This window comes from Sturnira hondurensis, unplaced genomic scaffold (assembly GCF_014824575.4).
Source record: "Sturnira hondurensis isolate 20B ecotype Veracruz unplaced genomic scaffold, ASM1482457v3 Scaffold0006413, whole genome shotgun sequence".
Lineage (NCBI taxonomy): Eukaryota > Metazoa > Chordata > Mammalia > Chiroptera > Phyllostomidae > Sturnira > Sturnira hondurensis.
The window spans coordinates 58851509-58878963 of record NW_028079044.1 but is presented as its reverse complement, the minus strand read 5'-3'; the positions used below and the strand labels follow the sequence as shown (position 1 = coordinate 58878963).

The window sequence follows — 27455 nt, the reverse complement described above, 5'->3', positions numbered from 1 at the left end:
CAGGCCACCAGGGACCAGCCCTATAGCTTAGAGGTCACTGGAAGGAGTCCACTAGCCGACCCCAATCCATCCACTCTGGCCTCCCTGCCGTGTCTCCTGCAGAAACGCCAACAAGAGCCCAGGCTCCCCACTCCTCCCTGTCACCTGCTGCCCCAACAGCTGGTGCTTCCCCACGGGGCCCTGCCTCCCAGTTCTTGGGCCTGTGAGGGAACACACCTGGTTTTCCTGAGCCTCTCCGGGGTCTTCTCTTATGGCCGCACCTGACTGGCTACCACATAAAAGGACCTAGGACAGAAGCCACTTAGGTAACAGCCAGATGGGAAACAGGCTCTGAGTGGCTCTCCAGAAACAGCCTGTCAGTGAGCCCTCCCTGCTCCCAAGCCACTCCCACGGGTGGGACGCTGGCGGAGGGGGGGTGCCCTCTCCCCTCTTTCCTCCCTACTACCCTCCCAGGTCCAGGAGGTCCGTATTTTACCAAAGGCATCGGAAAAGGCTCTTTTATTCCAAACTTTTAATAGTTCAGTCTTTTTTTTTCCTTGAGAATAAAATGTTGGCTATCACACACTGGAAAACCAGGAACCTAATCATTTACTAAAAAAAACATTTAGAATTCACACACCTGATTTCGGTAAGTCTTTCATGGGACTCTTTTATTACAGTAGCTTTCAGCTCTGCATCCGGCAGCGCACGGTCGTATTACAAGGATGCTCATCGTGGTACCGCCCTACACACACAGATCGGGGTCGTACACAAAACACGTGAAACGAGTGACCCACTCCTGAAACCGAGCAGGGGATTCTCCTTGCAGGTGTCATCACTTCTCCACAGTACCAGGTGTGCGTGCATGTTCTCCATCACAGGTGATGAACACCTGTCACTCTGCAGCTTTGAGGCGCAGGGTCCACATGCAGCATTCTAGCACGTGACGGGGCGGGGGGGAGCACTGGGTTGCGGTTGTGTAAACACAGATAAACGATGCATGAGCTTGCGGGAGTGTCACCCATGAACAAATCTCATTTCCCAAAGCAACAAGCCAGGTGTGAATGTTACTGCCTGGGGGTGGGCAGGGTCCCACTCTGAACTTGACCCAGATGCGAGTGCAACTTTGTGGAAGGCAGGCTTCGGTTCAGAGTGACGGCTCGGGATGTTGCGGTGCCGCGGTGCTCAAGGCCAAGGTGGCGCGCTCGCACCGCACCTGCCTCGCACCTGCCTGGGAAGTGGAGTAGAGCCGTTGGGCCAACAGGGCGCGCGCCACCCACATGCTCGCCGGCGCTGCTCTTTCTGGGAGGAGCGTCGTGGCCTCCGCAGGCCCAGAGCTCCTGCTGTGGTCACAGTGGTGAGCGCTCTCCCCAATGCACCCTCGTGGCAGAGAATGAGCATAGGCTCAAGGCCACTGACTAGCTAGCCCAGAGTACTTAAGGCAGGGCGACTTTTAACTATTTTCATTGCTTCCCAAAAGGACTGTGCGCATGCGTGTTTGCGTTTCTATGCAACTAGGGTCAACCACGCAGCCGTCTCCCCTTCTCCACGGAGCCCCTCTGCTCCCCTCCCCAGCCCCCCACCCCCAACCGCAGCGAGGCCAACGCGATGCGCTCTTTCACAGAAAGAGTACCGCCCGGCAGTGCTCCATGCGCTTGCCCCCGCCCCCGTGGCTCTGACAACGCAAGTTAAATAGGAAAGCACTTCAATCACTGGGGGAGAGCGCTCTTTAGAAAAATAATACTTCAAAAAATAAAGCAAAATCTTTTACCAAAATAACTCTTTGACTTTTCAAACTGTTCTCTCTGCAAGCAAATTTAATAAACAAGCCAGGAGAATCATCTCCTAGTGGCTTAAAGAATGTGGCCCGGACCATCGTTTCTCCACCGGCCCTCTCGATTCACATGGGAAAAGCCGAGGAAAACAGAGTACGACTCCTGGGTCCCGCAGAAGGCCGGTGTCGGGAGGTCTGTAGCCTAAGGCTCTGCGGACGGTCTAACGCGTAGGCAGTATCTTTTTAACGTACCGATGACAGTTAAAAAAGAATATGGCTAAGTGCTTATAACAATAACCCAATCAGAGGAAAGTAATAAATAACCTCTACAAAGAATATAATTTAACTTCTCGAAACTATTTTCTTAAAACCAAGCAGTTTCCCTTGAGAGCTTCCAACGGGAATGGGCCTCACTGCCCTTCAGCGCTGGCTGTGTTCGAGCGCACAGTGTCAGCGGCCCCTTGCGGGGGGACAGGCGCTGGACGGGGGTCACGGAAATACTGCCCCAAAAACGCCTCCTACATCTGAACCTAAGGCGTGGTGGAGCTACCGAGAGCTGGACAGAGCCTGCCACGGGTGCGTTAAGGCCTAAATCCTCCAGCCTCAAGCCACACACAGCGGGCGGGAGATCAGCGGGTCACGCAGGCTATCTTTAACCAAAGGGATTTAAAGAAGGGCTCACCACCTAAAAATCAGACCAGTCAGCGAACACTGTGGGGAACATCTGCCAGGTGCAGACGAGGGTAGGAGCTGCCACAGGGGGGTGTGGCCTGCCCTCCACTCATGCACATCGGGCATCCCTCAGTCACACTGCCCCCAGCAGGGCCCGGAGCCACCTCGGCTCCAGGTCATGGGTACACGCCGCACCCTGACCACCGACCAAGGACACGCTGCAGGCCGGGAGGGCAGTGCCAACGCCTCCCACTGCGGAGGTGCCCAGTCGTCGCCTATGAAGTGCACCCTGAAGTAGCAGTTGACTTAGAAATGTCAGCCCTCGGGCTGCGGGGAGGGAGGAACGTGCGTCTGGACTCTCTCTGCTCTCCAGCAAGTGACTGAACGCCAGGCTCCCGAGCTCCGCTCCTCAGCTGCCAGAGCCCGACGGGGCGCGGCCTGGCCCCACAGGACGTGGGTCCGTGCTCAGAGAGTTCACGCCGAGGCAGAGCGGACGTCCTGGTCCTCAAACGGGGGCGGCGGCTCTCTCCAGAAGGTGAAGTCGCTGAACGTGTCCGAGCAGGGGAAGTCAGAGGAGTGGCTCCTTTTCAGCAGCGGGAAGACGTGGTCGACCACCTCACAGAGCCGGACGTACCTGCCAGGAAAGCGACGACATCACTGGCTGCCTCCCAGCGACACTGGGCCGAGGGGCACACCTGCCACGCTCTCTGCACCATGTTAGAAACTAGGAGAAGGCCACAACCCTGAGGGGTCTGCCCAGGGGGTGAACACATCAGAGGAGGCCTAGAATAATTCCTCAGCAATTAACTGAAAATCAAAGGGCACGCCAAGAAGGAGTCAGAGAAGGCCCCACAGTGAGGCAACAAGACCCCACATGGCAGGGAGAACACAGGAGGGCAGAGCAGGACAGAGGAGGACAAGAGGACGTCAGCCTGGCAGAGGGACAGCCACCCGCCTCAGACCTCACGCATGGGCACCACAGGAGCGGAGCCCAGATGCCCAGAGTGTTCTGGGGCTGTGTCCCTGTGCAATGAAGAGGCACAGGGCCCTGGGCTTCGGGAGACACAGACCAACTTCAGCCTTGCCACTCACTCGACGTGGGATCTTGGGAAAACGGCTTTGTCTGCTAAGCCACAACCCATCCTGCCCCACGCCCCGTGAGGGGCAGGCAGTGAGCGCCCCTCGCTGCTCACAGGAGAATTAAATTAAGCAGAGTATGCAGCAATATGACCACGCACACTGCGTGTTCTCGACATGTAGTCAAAGAACAATTATTAGGAAAGAATTAGGCCTGGCTAATGAGGAGCTTAAGAAGAAAAGCCGTCATTGGCTTGAGGGTCTCGAGGCCTGGGACCTGCTCCCTCCCTACTGCTGTGGAACCCGGGGCAAGTGTCTTGCCCTCTCTGGACCTCAGACTCTTTATCCTTCTTGACTATGGACTTGAATTAGACCCATGTTTGTCAATATGCCCTGCACTTCCCTCACTCCATTTTCTGTATATTCCCAAGAAGTTGTTGCACATCAGTGTCTGTGGCCTACTGCAGAAAGAAATTTGCCATAGTGAATATGCATTTCCAGACCTCCAGGCGCCTCCAACCACAAACTGTGACGAGGCCAGGCCTCTCTGAACATCCCCAAGGCCCTCCCTCACGGCCACTGGGTCCCTCTCCAGTTCCAAGTTGCTGAGAACCAAAAGGGGCCTTCCAAAATCCAGCCTCTAGGAATTAGCGTGTTCTAAGGCATAAAACAGCTTATTAAGTAAGAATGAATGTGTGTGTTTAATAAAGGACCTCCAAAGGGCTTCCGAGAATCAGTGTGCTTGCATAAAATGAAAAAAAAATCTCCCTTAACGAGCAAGAATTATGTCTTTCCTGGGGATGAAAACAAATGTTTACAATACCTCCTGGCTCTAGGACCTATTTGTTTGAGTTCTGCGGCTATGGGAGGCAGCTCACCCACCACTCACTGCCAGGGTGTGGGGCCCCAGCCCAGGCCACTGTCCCGGGCTCTGAATGAGCACTGGCCCCGCCCCGTCCACGCGCCTGGCCAGCTGCCCTCCCTCCTGCACAGGGCTCCTGCAGGGCACAGCGCCCGGGAGACATGCACTGAAGCCCCCCACCCAGCAGGACCCTAGACCCTCGAGGACCTTTCAGGTGACTCCTCAGAGCCAGTGTCACAGGTCTGGGGGGCAGGCACCCACTTGCGTTTGCAATGGTGGTCCCAGTTCAGCCCCAGGTGTGGAGAGTGTGCTTTCTGGGGAAAGGAGCCCCTCTCTCGGGGACAGCCACACCCCCAGCCCAGGCTAAGTCAGCTTCCCCCAGCCACACATGCAGTGGTCTCGCTCCGGCACACGGGGCTCCATGCTAGGCCAAGGCCCCAGCAAAGTGTGCGTTCAAGCCAAGTCTCGGTGAAGAGGGTAACCTCAGGGGCCTCCTGGGCAAACCATTGCAGACGCTGGACTCTCTCTCTGCCAGCCCTTTAGAACGACACTTGCCCCTCGGCTGCTGCCCAGCAGACACCTAGGTCATTCCTACACAGCATCCCATGGGCTGGGAGTTCTCTCTGAACCTAAATACAAATCTGCTAGACCTTCCCCAGACTCAGGAAGCCGTGTCATGTGGGAAGGAGACAGGCTGTGGAGCCAGGGCAGAGGGGGCTCTGGAGTCCCCAGGGGAGGCCTGGTGTCATCAGGGTGGCCACGTAGGACTCAGGAGGGGAAACTGCTGAGAGATAACTGAGTGGAATCGGCCCGTGTGAGGCTGGGTTGGACTCCTGCTGGCGGAAGGAGCTCTCGAGGGTGACAATGTGCTCTGGGGAACCCCAGGTCTGCCATCTACCTAAACCCACCAGTGGCACCGGGAGAACACCTAAATGCGCCCATCCCAACCCCTCCACCCGAGGAGGGCACCGGCAGGCTGCTGCGGTCATTGGGCCAGTGGCCATCATCTGGGTTTGCGCAGATGGGGCCAAACAGGCAGCCACACCTGTCTGCCTGGTGTCACCCGGTGCACAAAGCTCCTGGGGCGAGGAAACCCTCTCCCCTTCAGGGAGTGAAGAGCCTGAAGTGAGAGACGCCCAAGTCAGAGAGACTCCGCAGCCACGCAGGACGCCTCCCTGCTGTTGCCCAGCCCAGCCCTCGGCAGTGGGAAACCGGGCCTGGACCCTCACTGCAGGAGGGGTGTTTCTGGTGACACACGGCCGTGTTTCCGGTGGCGCCGCTGCAGCAGGCAGGAATGGAAGGGAGACGCTGTCTCTCAGCTGTAGGCTGTAGCGCCCCGGGATGCTTCTGTAGTGCCTGCCCCTCGAGTTGCACTCCAGGCTCTGAAACCCAACTTGGTGACTCACAGCCACAAGTTTTCAAACTCATTCGATGCCTCTCTGGAGCGGAGTAAGACCTCGAGCTTAAATGCTGCACCCAGAGGGGGTCTGATTTAATCCAGGCCATGCAAACGTGAGTTTTGGACAAAATACGGGAGTTAAAATCTACTCTCCTTGTGGGAACAAAAGGTTAAAACAACAAAGGACTGTAAGCAATGCAAGACTGTTCCGACACTGAGACCTAGGTGACCCCGGTGACCCCGGTGACCCCAGTGACCCCAGTGACGCTGGGGTGGGGAAACTCACGAGGAGATGTTGGTCTTGGCATGCTCCTGCACCAGCTCCCCTTTGGGGTTCACAGTGAATATCCTGTTCAGGGACACACCCACTTGCTTGTACGAATACACGTCCTATGTTGGGTGAAGGGTAGAGAAAAGGAATTCACTGTAAATACAAACACAGGACACCTCAGATCTGATGCAACATCACACGTGTTTGTGAACCAGAACCACGCTCCCAGATAGCACAGGGGAAGAACATCCCTGGACGTGAGACTGTAGGATCGGTGCTCCCCTCCGGCCCCCCGAGCGCTCAGCATCTCAGGAAGGGGGTTCCAGAGGCCGGGACCCTCGGCAAGCCCCCTGCAGCCCTCCCTCTCCTCACTGCTGTTCTCCAACCCAGCTTCTCAGGCACGACTTCAAAAGTAGGAGAATTCTCTTACTCTGTTCTCCTGATCATTGAACTTTGTGGCAAACTGGGGCAGAAAACACAAATTGCCAAGCATCCCTTTTACTGTCTGAAGCAAGACCACCCCCCCACCCCTTATGCACAGAGGACGTGGTCCGAGACCCCTAGTGGGGGCCTGAAACCGGGCGTGGCACCAGACCCTACAGGGACTATGTTTTTCCTGCATGATGTAGACCTTTGATTAGGTTTAGTTACCAATTAGGCATAATGAGAGATTAACAACAATAACCAGTAAGAAAGCAGAAGAACTGAAACACTACATTGTGATAAAAGGTACGTGAATGTGGCATTACCAAGCAAAACACGGGTGACCTGAACACAAGCACTGATGCCACAAGTCGATCTGATGTCCCAGACGGCGACTAGTAACAGACCTAACAGGCAGCGAGTGAGCAGGGGTGTCCAACCTGCGGCCCATCGGCCACATGCAGCCCAAGATGACTGTGAATGCGGCCTGACACAAAATCGTAAATTTACTTAGAACATCGCGAGATTTTGTGTGTGTGTGTGTGTGACTACTTGTCTCAGTGTATTTAACGTGTGGCCCAAGACAACTCTTCTTCTTCCGGTGTGGCTCAGAGACGCCAAAAGTTTGGACACCCCTGGCACAGCGTGAATACACTGGGCCAAGGGAAGACTCCTGGGTGGAGCAGAGTGGGACGCAAGAGACTTTATCAGGCTGCTCAGCAGGGCGAGCAAGTTAACACTGATGAACTGCTTATTTCTAGACCGTTCCGTTTAATATTTTCAGATTGCTGTTGATATCAAGTAACTGCAACCGCAGAAAGCAAAACCGCAGCTAAGCGTGGGGGACCACTGCACCCTTACAACTTGCAATGAGGAGCTCGCCGCTGTGCTAGGAATTGGCCCTGCGGTTCCCCACTGAATGTTTCTAGTCCCACCTTTCATGACTCAAACTGAGACTCAATGGCCAAGCTTCAAAGAGAACTAGAGGCCGTGAAACAGCTTGCAGTCCCAGCGCTCCCCGGTCGGAGGGGAGCCTGGCCTCGCACGCAGCCTTTCGGGCAGCAGCCGTCAGGAAAGCGGGGTCCCCAGCATGCTCCATGCCCTGGCCACTACTTACAGCAGGTCGGTTTCCAAAGGCGGCATAAAAGGGCTCTGTGTTTGGAAAAAACAGGTTTTTGATGTCTGTCAAACACTGGACTTTAAACTTTTCTGGCTTCTTTTCGATCACTTCTCTGTTAAAACAAACAAACAAAGAATGGGGCAGCATGAGAGGATGCGCTCGTACACATCGAGCCATTCTGAACCGTCAAGGACGCCGTGACCTGAACAGCCCTCGTATCTTCAGAGGCAGACTGGGCATGAGACTGCTCCGCTGTCCCAGAAAAGCGCTGGACGGGAAGGGACTCCCTCCTTCCAAGTCCCCCACACAGAAAGGTTGAGGACACGCCGTCTCCCGCTCAGCCAAGGAACAAGAACCCAGCGCACTGGAGAGAAGGAAACATCTCCCACCCTGTTTCTGAAGCCAGCACAGCCTCAGAACAACCCTAAGGAAACAGTATGGGCAGCGTGGGAGCTGACCTCATTTGTGAACATCAGTGTAAGACTTCTAAATTGTTTTAAAACTCCATCAAAATACATTAGGGAAGACCCAAATAAACGAAGCGACGTACCGCACGACTGAATTGGACGATCCGCGCTATACGAGATTGTAATTCTCCCTAACTTGATCTCTATAGATTCATTGTAATTTCAAACCCTCATTAGGTTTTCGTCTGTTTTCGTGGCACTTGATTCTGATGGCTACGCAGAAGCGCAAAGGGCGGAGGCAGAATATGTTTATGACCTCTCGACGTGCGGCCACAGTGACAACGGGAAGCAGGACGCAAGGACAGTCCTGTCAGGAAACGGTGCAAGGACAATGGACTATACCTCCACGGAGAAGAAAGAAGAGAGAAGGGAGCCTACTGGACATTATGTGGAAAACCCAACTGCCAGTCGATTATAGACAGAAACGGGAAGGGCAATGCGTTTAGGAAAGATACAGAGTAACTTCATGCTCACAGGTCAGGGACAGCTCTTTAAATACACAAAAAGTACAAATTACAGTGGAAACATCCAAGTTCATGAAACCAAGAGTTCATGTTCATCGAGAGCTACACCCTGGGGGAGGCACGGCAGCACTCACGGCAGACGCGTCGGGGACAGAACCTGAGATATGCACACTCTCTGAGCCAGAACGAAAATGGACCAAGACTTGAGCGGCCACTTCGCAGAAGACGAAGCCCAAATGGCCGATAAACCTACGAACTGAGACGCTTCCTACCCCACGGACCAGCAACCACGTAGAAGGCTGACCTGTTGGCAAGAACAAAGTGCAACACGCCCACACTGCCGTCGGAAGCCAGCTGGGAAACGCAACGCGTGTCCACTTCACGGCCTAGAGACTTCCTCCTAAGTGTGTACCTTGGACCACCTACCACACAGATGTCCCCACAGGACACACAGAAGCGTTGCTTCCAGTAGCAAAAGGACTGGAAAGGACCCTCTTTCCAGTCCTTTATAGTTGCACGATGGAAACCGTGCAACTATACGCACCGCGGTGGAGTCACACGCAGGATCCTACACACAAGTGAAGTAAATGGGTCACGGTGACACCCAGCAACCCAGGGGACAAAACCAAGGCACGCTCTGGGAGAGCTCGCTTCGTTTGTGTGCAGTCCCCAAGTGCGCACAACTGCACATACTGGTTAGGGTTACAAAGCAAGGAACGTTAACACAAAATTCAGGGGTAACGGTTACCGTGCCTGCCGCAGGGGCAGGGGGGCGAGTGGCTGGACTTGCCTCCCCTGAGGTACAGGAACACGGGTGTTCACTGTTTGGGCACCCTTTGTCGCTTGCAGGCGTCTTAGAAAGACTCTCATCCCTTCTCCAGATGTGATTCAGTGATGACGACGGGGAGGAGCACCAGACAGTGTCCAAGGCCCAGCACTGCCCCGGGCTCTCACGGACTGCGGGGACTCCTGGGCCCCCTGAACACCTGAACGGGACTGCAGGGACTCCAGGGCACCATGAACAGGACTTGTATCTTGGGCCCAGGGAGACACGGAGGGCTAACTGCCTGTCTGTTTGGACCGAGACGTAACTGACGTACAATGCTGCATTAGTTTCAGGCACACGACACAGGAACTCTACACACACACACACACACACACACTGCGAAATGATCGTCACAATAAGTCTAGTCAACATCCATAACTGCACACAGTAACATTTCTTCCTCCTGCAATGAGAGGCTTGAAGATCCACTTTCAGCAATGATCGCATGGCTTTGTCTCGAACTCCAGTCCACTGCGGAAATCATCCAAACTCAACTTCCTGCTTCTCTCCCCACCCCCGCACACACACTGGCTCCAGCAGTGGAAACCGGCCCAGGAACGAAGAGCCACGGGACTCGGCCACAGCGCATCTGTCCAGCCCTGTGCGTCCACCAGCTGACGCCCCTGCCCTGCGAGGCTGGAGCCGCGCTCGCCAGGAGGGGGCCTGGGCTAACAGTAGAGGGCGCTCTCGAGAATGAGCCGAGCAGCAATGCCGCCACAGGACTTCCCACCATTGGCGTGGGCAGAGCAGCAGGCGGCAACTCTGGTCCCCAATTGAGGCAAAATCACGACAAAACTCTTCATCGGATGTTCAAGACACAACTGCAGGGTACACACATCCAGCCCCTGGCAGGACCAATGTCCTGTGACGGCCACAGCAGGTTTTGCTACGAGAGCATCCAGAAGCTGCCTGGAGGCCAGGGGCCCCCTCTCCCCCCGCCCCCGCAGGCCAGAGTCTGGCTAGGCTGCCCCGACTAGAGCCAAGAGGGCTGAGGGAGGGGGGTCATGAGAACCCGGCTAGCGGTCTGTTGAGTGCCATTAAAATAAACAGCGGCCAGAACTCCCTGGGAGGACGAATGTGGTGGCAGTCCCAGGCCAGGTGAGCGGTGGCATCTGGCACAAGGGCCACTGAACCCGACCTAGGTCCCCGACTGGAGGGACTGCAAAGCTGACTCAGACTCAGCCAGACAGCATGGGGCAGGGAAGGGGCACGGGAGGAGGAAGGGCAGCCACCACAAAGGGGGCGCAGCACGTGGTCAGGGGAGAGAACGTCACTGTGGAAAGTGGAGCCAGCTCAGCAACACTGTGTTCCAGAAACTGGAAACGAGACTGGGAAGAGGCAGCAGGTCCCAAACAGCCACGTGACGCCGAGGATGAGCAGTGAAGGGAGCGGGCAGGGCTACCCTGCACTTCAGGGCGATTTTCCCGGTGCCCCCCACGGGGACGGGAGCTGGGTCAGAAGACCGTTCAGAGGCCATTCTGCCAACCCCCCGGGGAGGGAGACGGGCCCGCCCCAGGCAGCCCTGGACAGTGCGGACAGGCAGCGCCCTACCTGTGCAAGGCGGAGAAGAGGCTGCTGGGGCTCAGCAGCAGCGGCCCCTGCGGCAGCACCGTGCCCCTCTCGTTGACCCAGTGCAGGTAGCCCCTCGTCATGTCCGCCATCCCGATGGCACGCGCGGAGCAGTAGAGAAACTTGTACCCGTTCCTGGAGGAGACAAACGTGCACTCTCAGCGGCGTCACGCAGTGGGGCTCCTGGGCACTCACAAGCCCTGACCCACATCCGCCTGTGAACTTGGCGTGGTGGCCGGCCCCCTCAAGGCCACAATCCACGAAACCTGATTATGGACGCCACCCCCGGGACCTGCCTCCTCAACGGCTGCTTCTTCCAAGACAAGTCGCCGTGGCGCCCAGTGTGCTGGCCTCTGAAGGCCCAGGAGCTCTGGGGTCCTTGAGTGCCATTTCTTCTCACCCCCACCCATGGCTCTAAATGCCACTCCCTGACTGAGGCCGCAGCCGACATCAGTGACGCTGTGACACCACAGACGCACAGCTGGTCTGCGTCCCGGGTTCCTGGCACAGAACCTCCAAAGCCCTCGGATTTCCCCCAGCGACAAGAGTAAGAGGACCCCCCCCTTCCACCCACACCCGGGTTTCTGCTAATGAGGTGACGCATGCAGGGTGGGGGCCGGTCGCCGAGGGAAGGAACCAGCAGCTGGAGCTCAGACACCAAGGTCGCAGGACTTAGTCAAGCCTCAGAACTGAAGCCCCCGCACAACCCCAACCAGTGGGGTTCAGACAGCTTCCGGTTCGGGAACAGATCCACCTGCTGAGAAGGTGGCACACCCCAACTCCATTGTGGGGGTCCCTTCTGGGCCTCACTCTACGCATTTCACCTGGCTATTCATTTGTATCCTTGGTAATAAACCAGTAGGTATGTTTCCTTAAGTTCTGAGCAAAGCCAGAGCCATCGTAGCAAATTACCAAATGGGCACGACACACTACTGGTTTGTAGCCAAGTTGGGCAGAAGTGTGAGTCATCTGGGGACCAGTTCATTGCCCTGGTGTCTCAAGTAGGGGCAGCCTTGTGGGGACCCCCCTCCTGCACTCCTGCCACAGCCTGAACCATCCCCTGCCCCCTCCTCAAGTCTCCACATGGAAAGAAAACCGAAAACAACACGCAACCAGATCCTGCTCACAGCCCTCCCACACCTTGCCCTCTCTCAGCCAGAACCCAGCTCCTTGCCGTGACCTCCGAGGCCAGCAAGCCCTGGCCCCTGCCCTGCCCTCCGACCCCACCTGCTCCTGGCTCAGCACACCGGGGTGGGTTCTTGCCGCGCCTCCCACTCGCTGAGCTTGCTCCTGCACTGGACCCCTGCATGTCCCGTTCCCGAACACTGTCCCCTCCAGACCCTCAGAGGGCCCTTCCCTGCTCCCTGTGGGTAATAAACCCCGCCCGCCCTTGCCCTCGCCCCAGGCACTAACGCTTGCCCGTCGGTCCCCCTGCTGCCTCTCACTGCTATCACACTGCGGTCCCCGTGGGTGGGGGCTCTCACTCCGGGCTGCACCCCTGTGCCCAAAGCAGGCCTGGCACAGAGCAGACACTCAGAAACACCCGCTGGAGGAGCACGCGCCACTCCCCACTTCTCATCGACTCCCTGCTCCCCCACAGACACCACACGCTGGCCGCAGGACGGGCTGGTAGCATGTCCTTTGAAAGAAGAAACAGGATTGGTGTAAGACTAAAGAGAATCTAGGAACATCAGCTTGTCTGGACTGCAGGGATGCATCTGAACATCAAGAAGTCTTTCTAATTAAACGTCTTCGTACTTGAGCTGTCTAATCAATGCAATCTTTTTTAAAAAGCACTATTTCTGTATTTAGCTCTTCACACCCAAGTCCTAAGCTGCCACCTGCAGGGACGGCTCTGAGGTGCTAATTTGACTCAAAACTCGCTTTCAAACACACTCCCCCGTGGCTGTGGTCACCACAGCTGTCCACCAGAGGTCATCCCTAAGCTCAGCTGGCAAAAAAGCTCGAGAAAGGAGAACACACTTGTAGGTGGCAGCAGGGGCTGGCTTCCCGGGGCCTTCGCCCCAGGACAGCTGTGGGGAGCACCAGGGCCGCCCATCAATGCCCAGGTGCCCCGAGCCCCTGCAGGCCACGGCCCGGCGGCGGGAGAGCCGCTGCCCTGGGGGCTGTGCGCCTCAGTGGTCCGAGTATCCGGGTGCCCCGGGGAACACACGTCAGACTCGGCACTCAGGTGGGTGCGAGTCCACTCTTCCCAGCCCTAAAGGAAATGCCAGTTGGGACAGGCCTCCAACTGTCCCAGAGCCTCGCCTCCTCGGCTCGCTCACCTACCCAGTTCACTCACGCTACACGGGTTGACAAAGAGAAGGCTTGGGTGTGTTTTGGTACACTGCACTTTATTTTCCAAGAAGATATCTTTTCTGGGAAAACCCAAATAGACACAAATCAAGACAGCCCCCTCCCCCCAAAAATGTAAGTTCTTTTTTTCAATGTTTCAGTGAAGACAGGAATAGATCTATGTTCCAAAAGCCACAGTGAGTCAGGCTGTGAACCGAGAATTACTCAGGAGCCTGACCCAAGATGGTTCCTTTCAATCCAGAATAGACGCAATTGGCAAGTGTCATGCAAGTCACTGAAAAGCAGCCACTGAATCCTTCTAAAAACGGATCTGCCCATGGCGAGGGGGGCCGTGGGGAGAGGGCTTTGCACACACAAGGCTGGGAGCGCACAAGCAGGGGAAACTGCGCAGAGGGCAGCTCGGGACGCGGATCGATCGGCCCTCTGCCTGCGCTCAGCCTCAGACCAGCAATCCCCCTGCGCGGAGTCCGACTCCCGGAGGCCTACCCACGTGACTGCGCCCGCTTCAGTGATTTGTGTGTTGCCGGTTCGATTCCTAGTTAGGGCACACACCTGGGTTGTGGGCCAGATGCCCAGTAGGGGGTGGGCGCACAAGAGGCAACCACACATTGATGTTTCTCTCCCTCTTTCTCCCTCCCTTCCCCATCTCAAAAATAAATAAATAAAATATTTTTTTAAAAAAAGAAGAGGTAAACCCAACATGCGATGGAGTGTAAGGGTGCATTACGTAACTGTTCACGGAACCCGTAGTGAGTGGATTAGCTTGGCATTGAGCATGAAGGAAGAAGACACAACCGCCACAGCTTTCAATTTCTCTAATTTTCCTTATTTCTCTCTCTACTTAAAAGAATCGTGTATTACTTAGGTAATTTTGTATACAAAAGACCTAGAAAAGAAAGGTCCAACTAGCGACCTGAACATCTAAGTCGAAATCGGAAGTTTCTGATTCCACCAGAACGGGGAAGGTCCCCTCCCAGGCAGCCCTCCCAACACTGGAGGCGGCGGCCCAGGATGCAGAGACTGTGTCTGCATCACTGTCACCCCGCGCACCTGTCACCAGGCCAGGTGTTCGGTGAGCGCTGGGCGAATGGATGAGTGCGGAGCAGAAAGGACACACTTTGCTCACCCGCGCTCACGGGGCACTGGCAACAGCGCTGAGCGCCCACTCCCCACAGCCCCTCACCCAGACGGGGGCCACGGGTGAGCATGTCAGGCTCCGAGCCACGGGCCTCGGTGCAGTCCTGACACTCACCTCACCTTCCCCCCATGTAGCGGTGGTGGGCCAGTCCCGAGTCAGCCGCAGGTACCTCCCAGCCCTAACTGGCTAGAGAACAGGATGCCAGGAAGGGGTGGGGGTCCCCCAAGGACTGGGAACCCTGGGGCAGACGAGAGCAGAAGCGGCAGCCCTGGAGCTGAACAGACGGGGCTGGACTGAGTTCTGCCTATGAGCAGCGACGGGAGCTTGGACAAACTGCTTTGACTCCGCGTGTTTCACTCGTCTGAACACAGAGGTGATCCTCCTTGTCCAAATCACCCTAAGACGTGATCGAAGCAACACGTGTGCCCGACCGACAGTCTCAGAGCCCCTGCCCACCCGGACGGGGGCCCACAGCAGGTTCGGCCTGTGTTCCAGCCACTCAGCGAGGCGCTCCCCACCCCACAGCCAAACCCTGCTGGGGGTCTGCACCCCGGGGATCGGACACCATCTCCGGGCAAACGTCAGACCACGACTCACCAGCCGCCTGTCCCCGACCCTCCTCGGCATGACCTGCGCCCCAGTCCCTCCCCCAAAGCTGCCACCTTCTTCTCTCTCCATCAGCGCAGACTCACTAACCACTTCCTTTCTTGTCTCTCAGCACTGAACTCGGGGTTCCCAGGCCCCACGCCGCTGATGCCCCAGGCTGAGCTGGGAGTCGCTCCAGCAGCCCACCTTCGCGTGCAGCACACATGCACACCAGCAGTGCGCGGGGCGGGCACACGCTCTGTACTTACTGGCTCACTTTATGGTACAGCTTGGCGATGCCCTGGTGGGTCCAGTCCTTCCCGAGGGTGGGCAAAATGTGGCCGAGAGTATCTGATCTAAATAAGGACAGAAATGAGAAAAAGGACATAAAGAGGGCATTGCAAAAGAGAAAACACTTGGGTTCCGACTCACAGCACCACAGATGCCTCGGGAAACCGCCCAAGAACGCGCCACTTACTTCCTGGACAACAGAAACTAAAGCAGCCACGTGAGAAGGCCCGGGGGAGGGGATACATTAACACATCTCCAGGCAAATCTAAAGGGCACCTGTCGTCTGCCCACGTGCCAAGTCCCTGAGCGGCCGACCACGCAGGAACCCCCCCGGAAAGACGCTCTTCAGAGGCATCCAGGTGAACAACACAAGGAGCCGGCCCCACAGGTGGGAACCACCAGCAAGCCCTCCAGGCAGCTGCTGGGTTGAGCAGCAAAGGCACCACAAACCCAGACACTGGGCGGCACGGCCCCCAGCGCCACAGAAAGAGCACCAAGGTGCTGGCCCCAGACCCATGGGTCCCGATGAAGGCCAGTCCTCCAGGCCCGAGTCGGCGGACCTACCTAGTGATTGTCCCGTCGATGTCAGAAATGATGACTTTGTCGTCCCAGTTCCACAAGTAGATGGTGCCCTCGCAGCGGCACGTGCCCTGATATTGCGTGGTGACGCTGAAAACGACGTCATTGGGGCCGTTCTTCAGCTTCAAGCTTTTCTGGAAAACATGACGTGCCCTCTTGAGGGGAAGGCCCAGGCTGAGTGGACGTGACTTCCGTCCCAGGAGAGCAGGGTTAGGGTTTTCTGGAATCACCACCCTCGGCCATGGGGCAGTCCCTTCTTCCCTGTCTTGCTCCAGATGGGGGGACTCCCTCCAGGATCTGGGCGACCTGAACCCCGACTCCCCTCGCAGACCCACTCCGAATGCAGCTCACACACTTCACACAGAGGCCTCCCATTTCCAGGGAGGACGCCAACCTGACCCCGTATTTCGGGGTGAGAATCGTTGGACAGGGTTAACACCTAGGCCACCAGGCCTGGCAAAAGGAGCAATTCCAGAACAGGTTACACTCCCTACTCCATGGCCAAACACACAGGGCCCCGCCTGGGAGACCACGGAAACCCAGTGTGTGACCACACTTCCCTACGGAACCACATTTCTCAATTTTCACACTGGCACAAACTGGAAGCAAGCAGTCTGCTACCAGTCTCAGCCTATGTTCAGAAGCAGGAGGTCTAGGCCCAGGAAGCCAACCACACAGAGACCACCGGACTCGAGACCTCCAGGTCACAGGCCAGAGCCACTCACCGCCACGCAGCCACGCGGGCACTGCAGGGTCGCACTTGTGGTGTGGGTGTCGGCGCCTGCCTGTTACCATTCTCCACTGAACACCACCCCAACTAAGCCTGGGATGCTGGGAGGCCTGCTCATGGCCACTCATGGCCACAGGGTCCAGAGAAGGAAGGCCCTGACTGAAGNTATGTTCAGAAGCAGGAGGTCTAGGCCCAGGAAGCCAACCACACAGAGACCACCGGACTCGAGACCTCCAGGTCACAGGCCAGAGCCACTCACCGCCACGCAGCCACGCGGGCACTGCAGGGTCGCACTTGTGGTGTGGGTGTCGGCGCCTGCCTGTTACCATTCTCCACTGAACACCACCCCAACTAAGCCTGGGATGCTGGGAGGCCTGCTCATGGCCACTCATGGCCACAGGGTCCAGGGTAGGAAGGCCCTGACTGAAGCAGCTGTGTGCCCATGCGAAGGGGGCACTGTGACCTGTTCTTCCACCTGGAAGGCTCCAAATCCCATCACTGGGGCTCAATCTCCCCACTCAGGAGACACGTCTGAATTAACAAGCGTCTCAAAGCGGGAACACCGAGTCTGGTCTCAGTCAGTCGCACTCGGGGTAAATGAGCTCCCCAGGCTGCCTTCCTCAAACCTAGAAAACAGGAGCCCCCCCAGGGCAGCGGCACAGACGACAAAGGGGAAGTGGCAGCGAGGAGCTGCCCAGACGGGCACCCCTGTCGGGGCAGAAGCACGGGCTCCGGAAGGGCAGCAGGTGCTCTGACACCAAGGTGCCAGGAAGTCCCGTGGGGACCTGTGCGGAGGGACGCCCAGACCCCACACACGCCGGGTCCGGGGGCCGAGCCTGGGGGCCGAGCCCCGGCCAGTGCCCACAGACAGGCCGGAGAAGGCCCAGGCCCTCACCAGCTGCTCCGAAGTGAGCCGGAGGGTCTTCTTGTAGCCGACACTGGACAGCAGAGGGAGGTGGCTGGCGCTGGGGGGCCTGGCAGCTGCGCGCTCCTCGTCACTGGAGGATGACTCGTGCTTCATTCTAGAACACACAGGGATGTAACCACCAATCAGGAGACGCGTCAGGGCGGCCATCAAAAATGCACCGGGCCGGAATCGACGGTGGGGTCAACGGGGGCTCTCCTGAGCCCCGAGCCGGGCGGTCATTTCCCACGTGCCGTACACACGTTGTCGGTGAGCCTCACTCAGCTCCCATTCACACGCTCCTACGCTAGTCAGCTGGGCTGCCCCTCCTCCTTCGCTTCCGGATTCACTAGAGATCACCGCACTGTTAGACGCCAGGAGGCCCCTCTGCCTGGTCAGCAGGGCCGGGTCCCTGCCTCGCCTACAAGCACGCTCACAGCCTCTCCTCCGCCCCGTCCGAGGCTGCCAGACAGACGCAGAGTCCAATCTCTACACGTCTAACCAGTCAGGCCCCTGTACCTGCCTCTCCAAACCATCAGCTGCAAAAAATGAGGGCACTTGGGGACTGACCAAGGGGTACCAGTGAGGACAAGGAAGACTCGCCAAGCCTGCCCCCGAACTCCTGGGCAGGCTGCCCGAGAGCCGGGGCAGCCCTCGTCGGCCTGCCCAGAAGCCGCAGGGCAAGGGTCTTCTAGGCTTTCCTAGTTGGTGGGGGTGGGGAGGTGCAGGTGGGAAGCAGGTGCCTTTTCTTTAAGGAACCCACACAGAGCATATCAGTAATTCGTCAAGAACTCTTCTCAGGGCCCCTGTGGCTTGTCTGTAAAGTGACACATTCCCACAAGAGCCCTCTCCTGCAGAGCCCGTGAGCAACGCAGGTCCTTCGGAACCCACAGCCCAGAGGAGCCCGGTCAGGCAGGAAGGACACAGGCCCCGGGGGCCAGATGAGGGCCTGGAGCAGAAGACAACGAGGCCTACTCATGCGTCGGGCAATGTCTCGGCCCCATCCGAACAGTCTGGGGCGAGAGGAGACCCAAACGCGGGCCAGTGCACTCAGGGACAACTGACTGGTGTCTGCCTCTGCGGGGTGCGTGCGGAAGCAACACAGACTGCCGTCGTTTCCACCTGCTGCTTTGAGAAAAGACCACAACGCGTGCAGCCTGCCGTGCTTGAGGGGACACAGACCAAGAAAATAAAAGGGAGGCGGCACAGGGGGCTGGCATAGGTGCAGCCGAGGGCAAGCGCACGGTCACCTGCGGACCTGCCACCCCACGTGGGACAACGTGGCTCCCACCCAACCCTCTCCTCCCCCCAGCAGCACAGTTAACAATGCTCACTTCAGGGCACCTGCAAGGAGCAGCGACAGAAAGCCACGGGAACGACACCCGAGTTCCCAGTTATCACGGCGAACTGCCCTCAGATGGTGTTTTAACGATCTGTACGGTGACGAGCTGTTTGCTCAGTTACGAGGCTTCGGGGACTGTTCTGTCGATCAAGTCTGTCAAGTAGGAAAACACTCCTACCCCCTTTTTTTTAGTCAACTGCAGGAGTCTAATTAGGAGACTAAAAGTCTAAGACACCAGTAGAAATTAAAAGCTTTACATGTCCAAGAAAGAACTTTATAACTTCTCAAAATCTCGATTCCTTTTCACAAGAGTCGTTCTCCGTGCGTCAGGTTGAAGAACACAGTGTGGCGTGGGTGTGGCCTGCTTCCTTCCCAATGGGGAGCCGTCGAACTATTTAACGGGGAAGGCACTTTCACCTGCATCCCTTTCAGTAATTAGAAAAGTAGCAACTGAAGTCCTGGGAAGTGTTTGAACTACAGAGCAAGGCAAGTTTCCTCAGAAGGGAAACCTATTTCCCCGCCACTGGTAAGGCCACTGTTCACCATCACCACCGCCGTTGTCATCACCACTGCTCCTGTCTCGTGTACACTGAGGCTGTCTCGTGCCAAGACCGTGAGAAGGTTACACCGTGTCATTTCTAAGCCCCTCTTTTATTTGGACATGAGATCTCTAAGGGAGCGACTATCTCCGTCCCATCAGTGGGAAACCAAATTAAGCCAACTGCCCCTGGTCACTGAATAACTGAGAGGCAGGGCTGGGCCCCAGGGCTGCCACCCCGGGTCCACCTGGGTCCAAGGCCTGTGGGGTCTGGTGAACACCACGCTATCAGCGTCCACCAGGCCCGTGCCATGGCCTTGGACACAGGGAGGAGCTGCCACGCCCCGAGACGACTCGTACTGTACCTGGTGGCCATGCCGAGCTGTGACGGCTGCTCCCCGGTGTTGTGGCTCTTGCCAGCCAAGCCCTGCTCTGGCTTGCTTTCCTGGAGAAGGAGAGAAAGAGTCAGGGACGTACGGAAGAGACAGCTGCGGGTCCACCATGGGCACCCCAGGCCCAGAGCAGGGTCCGAGTGCCTTCCCCGACAGCACACCCCCACCCCTCTCGCCCAAAGTACACAGTTCAGCTGATCAATACACGTGGCAAAAGTGAGTCTGTTTCCCCACAGGTGTCCGTGGCACCAGATCAAACCTCACAGCCACCGTAGCGCCGTGAGAATGCTCTATCGGGTACCCCGCTTGGGTACCTGAGGGCTTCCAAAATGTGACTGCTGATAGAAATGCCTGAAAATATTTTCACCCCGTATTTTGCTTGGGAAAATGTGGACGCATTCTCTCTGTCTCCCACTCATTCTTTTCGGAGAAGAGGCTCCTCCACCGTGCGGGCAGGAGCTCTGGACTCCCAGAGATCAGGCCGGCCCTGCTTCCCTCGCTTGGGATCCGGGGCAAGTCGCCAGACCTCTTGGCCTCGCTGCCCCTGGAAACCGCACTGAGAGCCGCCGCCACCGCCTCCTCCTCCTCCACTGCGGGAAGGGCTGTGCAGCACCTGCCCCCCGAACATAGCAGCGGCGCCCACACCCCTCGGGCCGGGAAGGCCTCAAGGCCAGAGCTGAAGGGCGGAGGACATTCGGTTCACTCTCACTGTTTGTGATCATTTGCTCCAGAGGCAAACTAATGTTCTCCATGTTAATTTTTTTAATTTATTTATCTTTAGAGAGGAAGGGAAGGAAAGAAAAGGAGAGAAGGAGAGAAATATCAATGTATGGTTGCCTCTCGTGAGTGCCCTGACGGGAACTGGCCTGCAACCCAGGCATGTGCCCTGACTGGGAATCGAACCGCGATCGTGTGGTTCGCAGGCCCACGCTCAATCCACTGAGCTACGCCAGCCAGCGCTTCCATGTTAATTTTTTTAAATAAGCAATATAAACAGGGTGACCATCTTAACATATGATGAGTACTAAGTATTTTTTAAATATCCTTTACCTTTTTTAAGTGTACAAATAATTGGTGTAATAACACTCCCAGTGATTTTTAATCTATTTACTGAGACAGGCAACTTAGCTCCCACTATTTACTAAGCTTTGTCAGACTAGCTCAAAATATATGTATATCTATCTGAAATAAATACATTTACTTTTTTAGAAATATTTCATTTCATAACGATTCCTTATTTCATCCTGGCATTCTCCTCAATCCAAACTGGTGAGAAACTGGATATTCTACAATAAGTAGATCTTTGACACAGCTTTCTGCCTAAATTCTAGAACATTCTGCTCTTCAGCACAGGAACCAGAAAGGCCCTTTAAGTCTCTTGAAGTATGTCTGACCTAACACGTTTAGATCTCTTGGAAACAATAATCAGTAAAACACAGTATGCTAACAAAGAGCACCAAAGAACAGTTTTACCTTGATAAAATCTTTCCAACAGACTTTCTCCCTTTGAACTAATAAATAAATAAATAGCTCACTGGGGTTTCTTTTACTTTTTTTCCTTATCCTCACCTGAGAAAATGCTTATTAATTTTTAGAGAGAGGGGAAGGGAGGGGAAGGGAGGGAGAGAGAGGGAGAGGGACACCGATCCGCTGCCTCCCACACATGCCCCGACCCGGGACCGAACCTTTCAGTTCAGACGACGCTCCAACCGACTGAGCCACACCGGCCAGGGCTCTCTTGCCACCGCAACAACCCACTGAACAGTCGTCCCTGGGGTTTCCTCACGCTACATTCCAGAAGTGGTCAGCATTCCCTCAACAACCATTTCCCAAACCCCTGCTCCGCGTCCAATACAGACACCAGGCCACCCAGGGACCAAAGAGCCACGGTCTCACCCTTCGTGGGGTCTAGGGACCAGAGGGAGAAGACGCTGATCCAGACACTGGTACGTGTGTAATTACAAACTCGGGCAATTCATGAAGGACCAGCCCGGTCCACCAGCGGGTTTAGTGCGGGGAATGGGAAGGGTCCCCCAAGCACTGGGCAGGGAAGGAGCCACATACAAAGGTCCTGGGGTAGGTGGACTCTCAGCCAGTGAAGCCAAAGCTCAGAGGACTGAGGGGGAGCCGCAGAGGATGAGGCTAGCGAGGGAGGTGGGCACTGGGATCCCCAAGGCCTGTGACCGTGGTAAGGATACTGGTCTTCAGTACAGGAACCCAGGGAACCCACTGGGAGGCTTCAGCAGGGAGCCACATAAACTGGACCAGGGTCCTAAATAGAACAACGCGTCCCAGTACCGAGAATGAAGAAGCAAGGACAAGAATGGATACAGACAGTTCGTTTGGAACCAATTCTGGGAGAGAGAATAGCCGCCGGGATGTGTGGGAGCGAAGGCGGAGAGAAACGGAAACCCGAGAACCCCTAGGATGGCAAACTGGTAGGACTGACTGACTGACTGACTGGGAGAAAAAATAAGTGACTAGCCTGCACTAGCCTGCAGGTGGCCAGTGGCACCATTTTCGGACCACGGTCCAGTGAAGAATTCACAGGGAAATTGTGAGTTAAATATTGGAAATGACAAGTTTGAGGCATCTGGCAATCACGGTGGGGTGTCCCCTAGGTGGCTTACGCGGACAGAGGCATCAGAGAATGTCTGCTCTGGAAATAACAATGGGTCGTCCCACGGGAGAGCTTGCCGTGGGGAGAGTGGGCGGTCGAAGCAGAGCCCCCGAGACCACCCTCGAGAAGCCCTTCCGGGGCGCTGAGCCAGAGGAGGCACGCCAGGTGGACACGGGCGTGGAAACAAGGAGAAGGCTTCGCGAAATGGGTTGGGAGGGAGACAGAGACCTGAAGACAATTCTAGGCTTTTACAGAAACGCCACCAAAGTGAGAAGACGAATGAGAATCGGTCTGCAGCTCTAAGCATACCTCACTGAAATTATCCTCACAAGCAGAAGGAAAATATTTAACTTAAAAAAAAAAGTGAACTATCAGGTTGAATCCCTTCGTTTCACAGACGAAGAAGCACTCCAGGGGAAGAGTGACGTGACCGTGGCCTCCGGGCGAGGAGGGAGCAGAGCCCGGTGGTGAGCCCGATCCCCACCCGGCCTCCCAGACCGCGCGCTCCCCCACCTCCCGCGCACCCTGCGATGCCGTCCCTGCCTCGAGGTGGAGCAGGCCCCTGCCCCCGCTGACACTCCTCCCTCTGACACGAGAGCTGAGGAACTCCTCCGCACGAGCCCCGTGCCCTGAGCTGAGTCCAGACGCTCCTGTGCTGCCCGTGCTCACCTCCTTGATTGTGGTGTTTCTTCCCCTCCACGAGAACCACCATCTTCCTCCCTTTCGGGGCATCTTATCCCTCATGATGGATTCCACAGTGGCCTGTTTCAAATGGATGGTAACATAAATAATGGAACCAAAAAAAGACCAACTTAGCACACTCAAACCAAAAAACACACACATGCAAATTAAAGTAAGATTTAACTAAAAAAAAAAGAGAGAGAGAGAGAAAATGCAACATACGATTTGTGAATTAAAAAACTTTGAAAAGCAAAACCTAATGGCGTCCAAAATTACAGTAAGGTAACTTAAGCATGAAGACTTAACAGGATGTTAAAGGAATAAACAAACAACAAAAAGATACAACAACAACAACAGGAAAAGAAAGCATTGAAAATCGTTAGTGATTAGTGAGACCGGAGTTTTCAAACTACAGTGGCTTACTGGTTAGGACACAGTTACTCTCAGTATAAAACAAAAAATGAAATGATCACTACGGGGTATAGGGTAAAAATGCACAAGGTGTTTTCAGTAAACGTACATTGCTAAATTTTGACAAACTGAACATTGATAAATGCATTTAAAATATCAAGTGTTAAAATATTCATACTCTTGCGGGAGAAGATTTAATATCAACTCATAATTTTCTAAGTATTTCCAAAGAGCAAAGTATCCATCTTGAAGCTAATTCCCTGGACCAAGGTCACTGTTATCTCATTTTTCTTCCTTGGTTCATAGAACTATCAGGTAGCAGCCGACACACCGGCTGGCAATGACCAAAAGATTTACTCTTTCAATCAAACAGGCTGCCAGTAAGTGGAAAGGTAAGTAATTCACATATTCAGCCTGAAGTGTGCTTCTTTTTATCATTTAAAACATCCCTTCCTGACACAAAGAAACACCCGAATACACTAAAATGCACAAAATGCAAACCACACACACACCCTCTGCACAAACAGGGCCACCCATGAAGATGTCGATCACCCTGCTCCTCCTAATTCATCCAGAAATGGTTTAAAACCCCAATTAAGAAAAAAATTACCTAACAGGATTATTGTCTAAAGTTCACAGGAAAAACAAACAAAAATAGCCAAGAAAATCCTCAGCAGAGCGATAGGAAGACACGAGCCTTACTAAGCAGTACAGTACATTGAAAGCCAGAGTGATTTTTTTAAATGCAGCTGGTACACGCGTAAAGACACTAATGAAACAAAAGACCAAGTTCAGAAATAAACCCGCATTCACAGAGAGTCGTAAAAGATGATGGGACTGCAACTGCCTGTCAGTGGGGACGAGAGTTGTCATCCAATGAAAGGTGCAGGGACAAGCAGGCAGCAGCGCCAACCCTGGGGCGGCAGCATCACCCCTTTCTCACTTTCCGGCCGACGTCCAAAACACTGCTCAGGAACCAGGCTGCAATGTGTTCCCGAAAACGAACCTCAACCCGTCCACGGTACTCACAGCCACGCCACTGTTTCCCCAGCTATGGGTTGGGGGGTGATCATGTGAACAAGCTGTGACCAATGAAATGCCTCCACCCTTCCCACTTCGGACGTGGCCGTGGACGTGGATGTGGACGTGGCCGTGGACGCGGACGGGCAGCACAGTCGCCTTGCGATCATTAAGGGAGAGCCAAGGAAATCGCAGAGAAGCTAACCCACATTCATCCAGCCGGGAACTCCCAGCCTCTGAGGTTCTTCCTATGCGTGAGAATAAACCCCTAACGTCTAAGCTACTCGTGGTCAGTGTTTCCTGCACCAGAGCACCCTAATTCGATGACCAGCTGTGAAAAGAGAGAGTTGGTTCCTGTCACCTCACCCGTTACTCTCAACATAAAATGTAGACGGATCAAAGACTCAAGAAAGTACTAGAAGCGATAGGGCACATTTTCACAAGTTTTGGAAATGAGGAAGCAAGACCATTCCAAGTATGACACGAAACCCAACCTCCATAAAAGACTGACAGATTCTACATGCAAATATAACTCTGTATTAGATAAACACCATAAGCAGTCAAAAAAACTGCCAACACACTTGTAAAAAGATTTAGGATGTGCCTCACGAAGTCTTTAAGTTTACAACCCAGAGGTATTTCCTTTTCTGTAAACTAAATCCTTTAACGATATTTCCGTTGCACTGGTCTTTTCTCTTATTAATGTGTAAGAGTTGAAACGTGTAACATAACAATGTGTCCTGGGCCATGGATACCGTGAGGAACCCGGCAAGAAAAACAAAAACCAGCCAGGAAGCAGGTCCTCCACCCAGTGCACAATATGCACAGATAACGCACCCCCCGAAAAAGGTCACGAGCCCCAAACGCCAAAACACAGCAACACACACAAGGAGCAAATGCGTTCATCACAGTCCGACAGCCCTTGCAGTCCCACGGGTACCAGGATTACCCGACAGACAGCAGCATCAAAGCAGCACAGAGCACATGCTACGCGTACAAAGGACCAGAGGAGTGTGCGACCGAGTAGGAGGACACAGCACTGGAGAAACGAACAATTCCAGGCTGAGCACCCATGGCTCCTTGGGAGGGGGACGGGGACCGCACAGTGGCTGCCTCGGTGCATCTGACCTCTCACCCTGCGTCTCCCTCAGCCCCTCACCTACTGTCCCCTGCAGCCTGGAGCACCTGGGCCCTGCACACCTGAGGCTGCTTCCTGGCGAAGTGACGCTGGAACTGGCACCGGCACCTGAGGCCTGCTGTGCTGCGGCCCCGCGCCTTCCCCTCGCCATCCCCGGGCTCCGGACACCCCAGCGCCCGTCCGCTCCGCCCCCACCTGTGTCCCTAGCACAGCAGGTGTTGGGAAAGGAACCCTGGGGGAGGCAGGACTTGGTCTGGCACCCCCACGGTTGAGAGGTTTGCCCTGATGAGCAAAACGGGGAGGACATTCAAGGGGCAAGAGAAATGGATTCAAAAGCCCTGACACCGATGCACAGAAACTTCGAAAGAGCACAACGCAATTAAAATAAAACAAAATCCAAACTGCACCCACCCAGCTTAACCCACCCTCCAGTTCAGTGCCCCCTTTCTTTCTCGTGCTGACGCTCACCTTTGGCAAAGGCTTCTGAAAAGCTTGCATAGCCAGCAGCAGAGGAGCCGCCGTGGTCCAGTTATAGTACCTGACACGAGACAGTGAGACAACTGTCAGACCTGGGCTCAGACTGAAAATCTCACGGCTTGGGAAGAGGTCATGGGAAGTTCTGGAACTGCAGCTGGGTCCGTGAAGAGCCCAAAACTGTTGCCAACACCCCCACCCTCCCCGGCACGTCCCACCCTTCTGTGGACACACGGAGGCACCAGGCAGCTGTCCAGGCGGCAGCACACTCAGTCGGAGGTAGCGGGAGACCGCACAGCCACTGGAGGGCAGCCAGAGGCCCACGGTGCACGAGGTCACCCACACACTGGTGGCACTGCCTGCCACACTTCTAGGAAAAGGCCACCAGGCTCTCTAACTTCATGGGTAAACATCCATGACCACCTCTCAGAGAGAAAAGCCTGCCGACAGTCTGCCAAATGCCAGCACATCCCTGGACACCCCTTCAGCTTGTCTGGGGTCCTCAGGTGAGGACGCTGTCCGAGGTGGACACGCAGTCTCTTCGGGTGACACACGCGGGCTCCTCGGGTCCCGGCCCCACAGGCCCAAGACTGTACACGGTCCACTGTACAATCCAGCACCAAGGCCGTGGAAACCCACGGGCTCGCTGCTCCCATCAAGATAACAACTCTACAACGCCACGGTTACCGCCAATGGTGACTTGACAACAATACATTTTAACAAAGACATATAAATACATATAAACTAATTTCCAAGGCCCGACGTCTAGGTCTCTGTATTTGAAAACCTGACATGAAAGGGCATCACTCCCCTATGAGTGACCCTCAGGAGGAACTTACTTATTCCCGATCTTCACCACGAGATTGGGGTCATCGATGAGCGCAGGGTTGTCCGAAAACTGTTGGTATGACACAGCTTGTTCCAAAAAGGCTTCTGGGGAAGCAATCGTAGGGGGCAGGGGAAGAGGGGAAGAGAGTCTGGTTGACAAAGTCAGGCCTGGTTCCACTGGCTCCTGGTCCCAGGTAAGTCCCCGCGAGTCCACACACTGCCCCCATGCGGCAATTCTCCGACTGCACTAGTGCGTTTGGGGGCAGCGTCCATGTGGAATGAGGGGAGCCCGGGGTGCACTGAGGGGGTGGGGAAGTGTCTCCCTAGTTGGGGTGCAGACGTGGAAAGGACAGGAGCAGGAGCGTGGAAAACACCACCTACGTGCGCCTCCGAGGATGCAGGTGAATGGTAAGTGGGGCATGGAAACCAGGTGGCCTGAGTTGCCGTGACCTTGGGCAAGTGGTTAATGTCCCCACACCTCAGTCCCCTCATCTGTCCCAGGGACATACCTCCTTGGGAGCCGGGATGGTGGAAGAGGCCACGAATAAAAGGCAGTGTCCTGCCT

The 27455-nt window shown here is 55.5% G+C and overlaps 1 protein-coding gene and 1 long non-coding RNA gene across 5 annotated transcripts in view; one reads left to right on the top strand and one right to left on the bottom strand.

The window, feature by feature from the left end:
• Window positions 1-630: 630 nt before the first annotated feature.
• Window positions 631-27455, bottom strand: part of LPIN1 (lipin 1) — an 88747-nt gene continuing 61922 nt past the window's right edge. For all 4 annotated transcript variants that reach the window (XM_037048730.1, XM_037048731.1, XM_037048734.1 and 1 more), the window contains 11 exons: window positions 26902-26995; window positions 26057-26126; window positions 23008-23100; window positions 19692-19771; window positions 17438-17564; window positions 15798-15946; window positions 15212-15298; window positions 10886-11038; window positions 7575-7689; window positions 6050-6153; window positions 631-3059 (listed from right to left, as the gene is read on the bottom strand). In XM_037048730.1, coding sequence (XP_036904625.1) covers window positions 2900-3059; window positions 6050-6153; window positions 7575-7689; window positions 10886-11038; window positions 15212-15298; window positions 15798-15946; window positions 17438-17564; window positions 19692-19771; window positions 23008-23100; window positions 26057-26126; window positions 26902-26995 — 1232 coding nt within the window. In that variant the 3' untranslated portion in view covers window positions 631-2899. The remainder of the gene's footprint in view (window positions 3060-6049; window positions 6154-7574; window positions 7690-10885; window positions 11039-15211; window positions 15299-15797; window positions 15947-17437; window positions 17565-19691; window positions 19772-23007; window positions 23101-26056; window positions 26127-26901; window positions 26996-27455) is intronic.
• LOC118988774 (uncharacterized) lies at window positions 5847-27295 on the top strand. The gene is made up of 3 exons (XR_005066852.1): window positions 5847-5932; window positions 23823-23826; window positions 27285-27295. It is a non-coding gene; the product is annotated as an uncharacterized LOC118988774 (long non-coding RNA).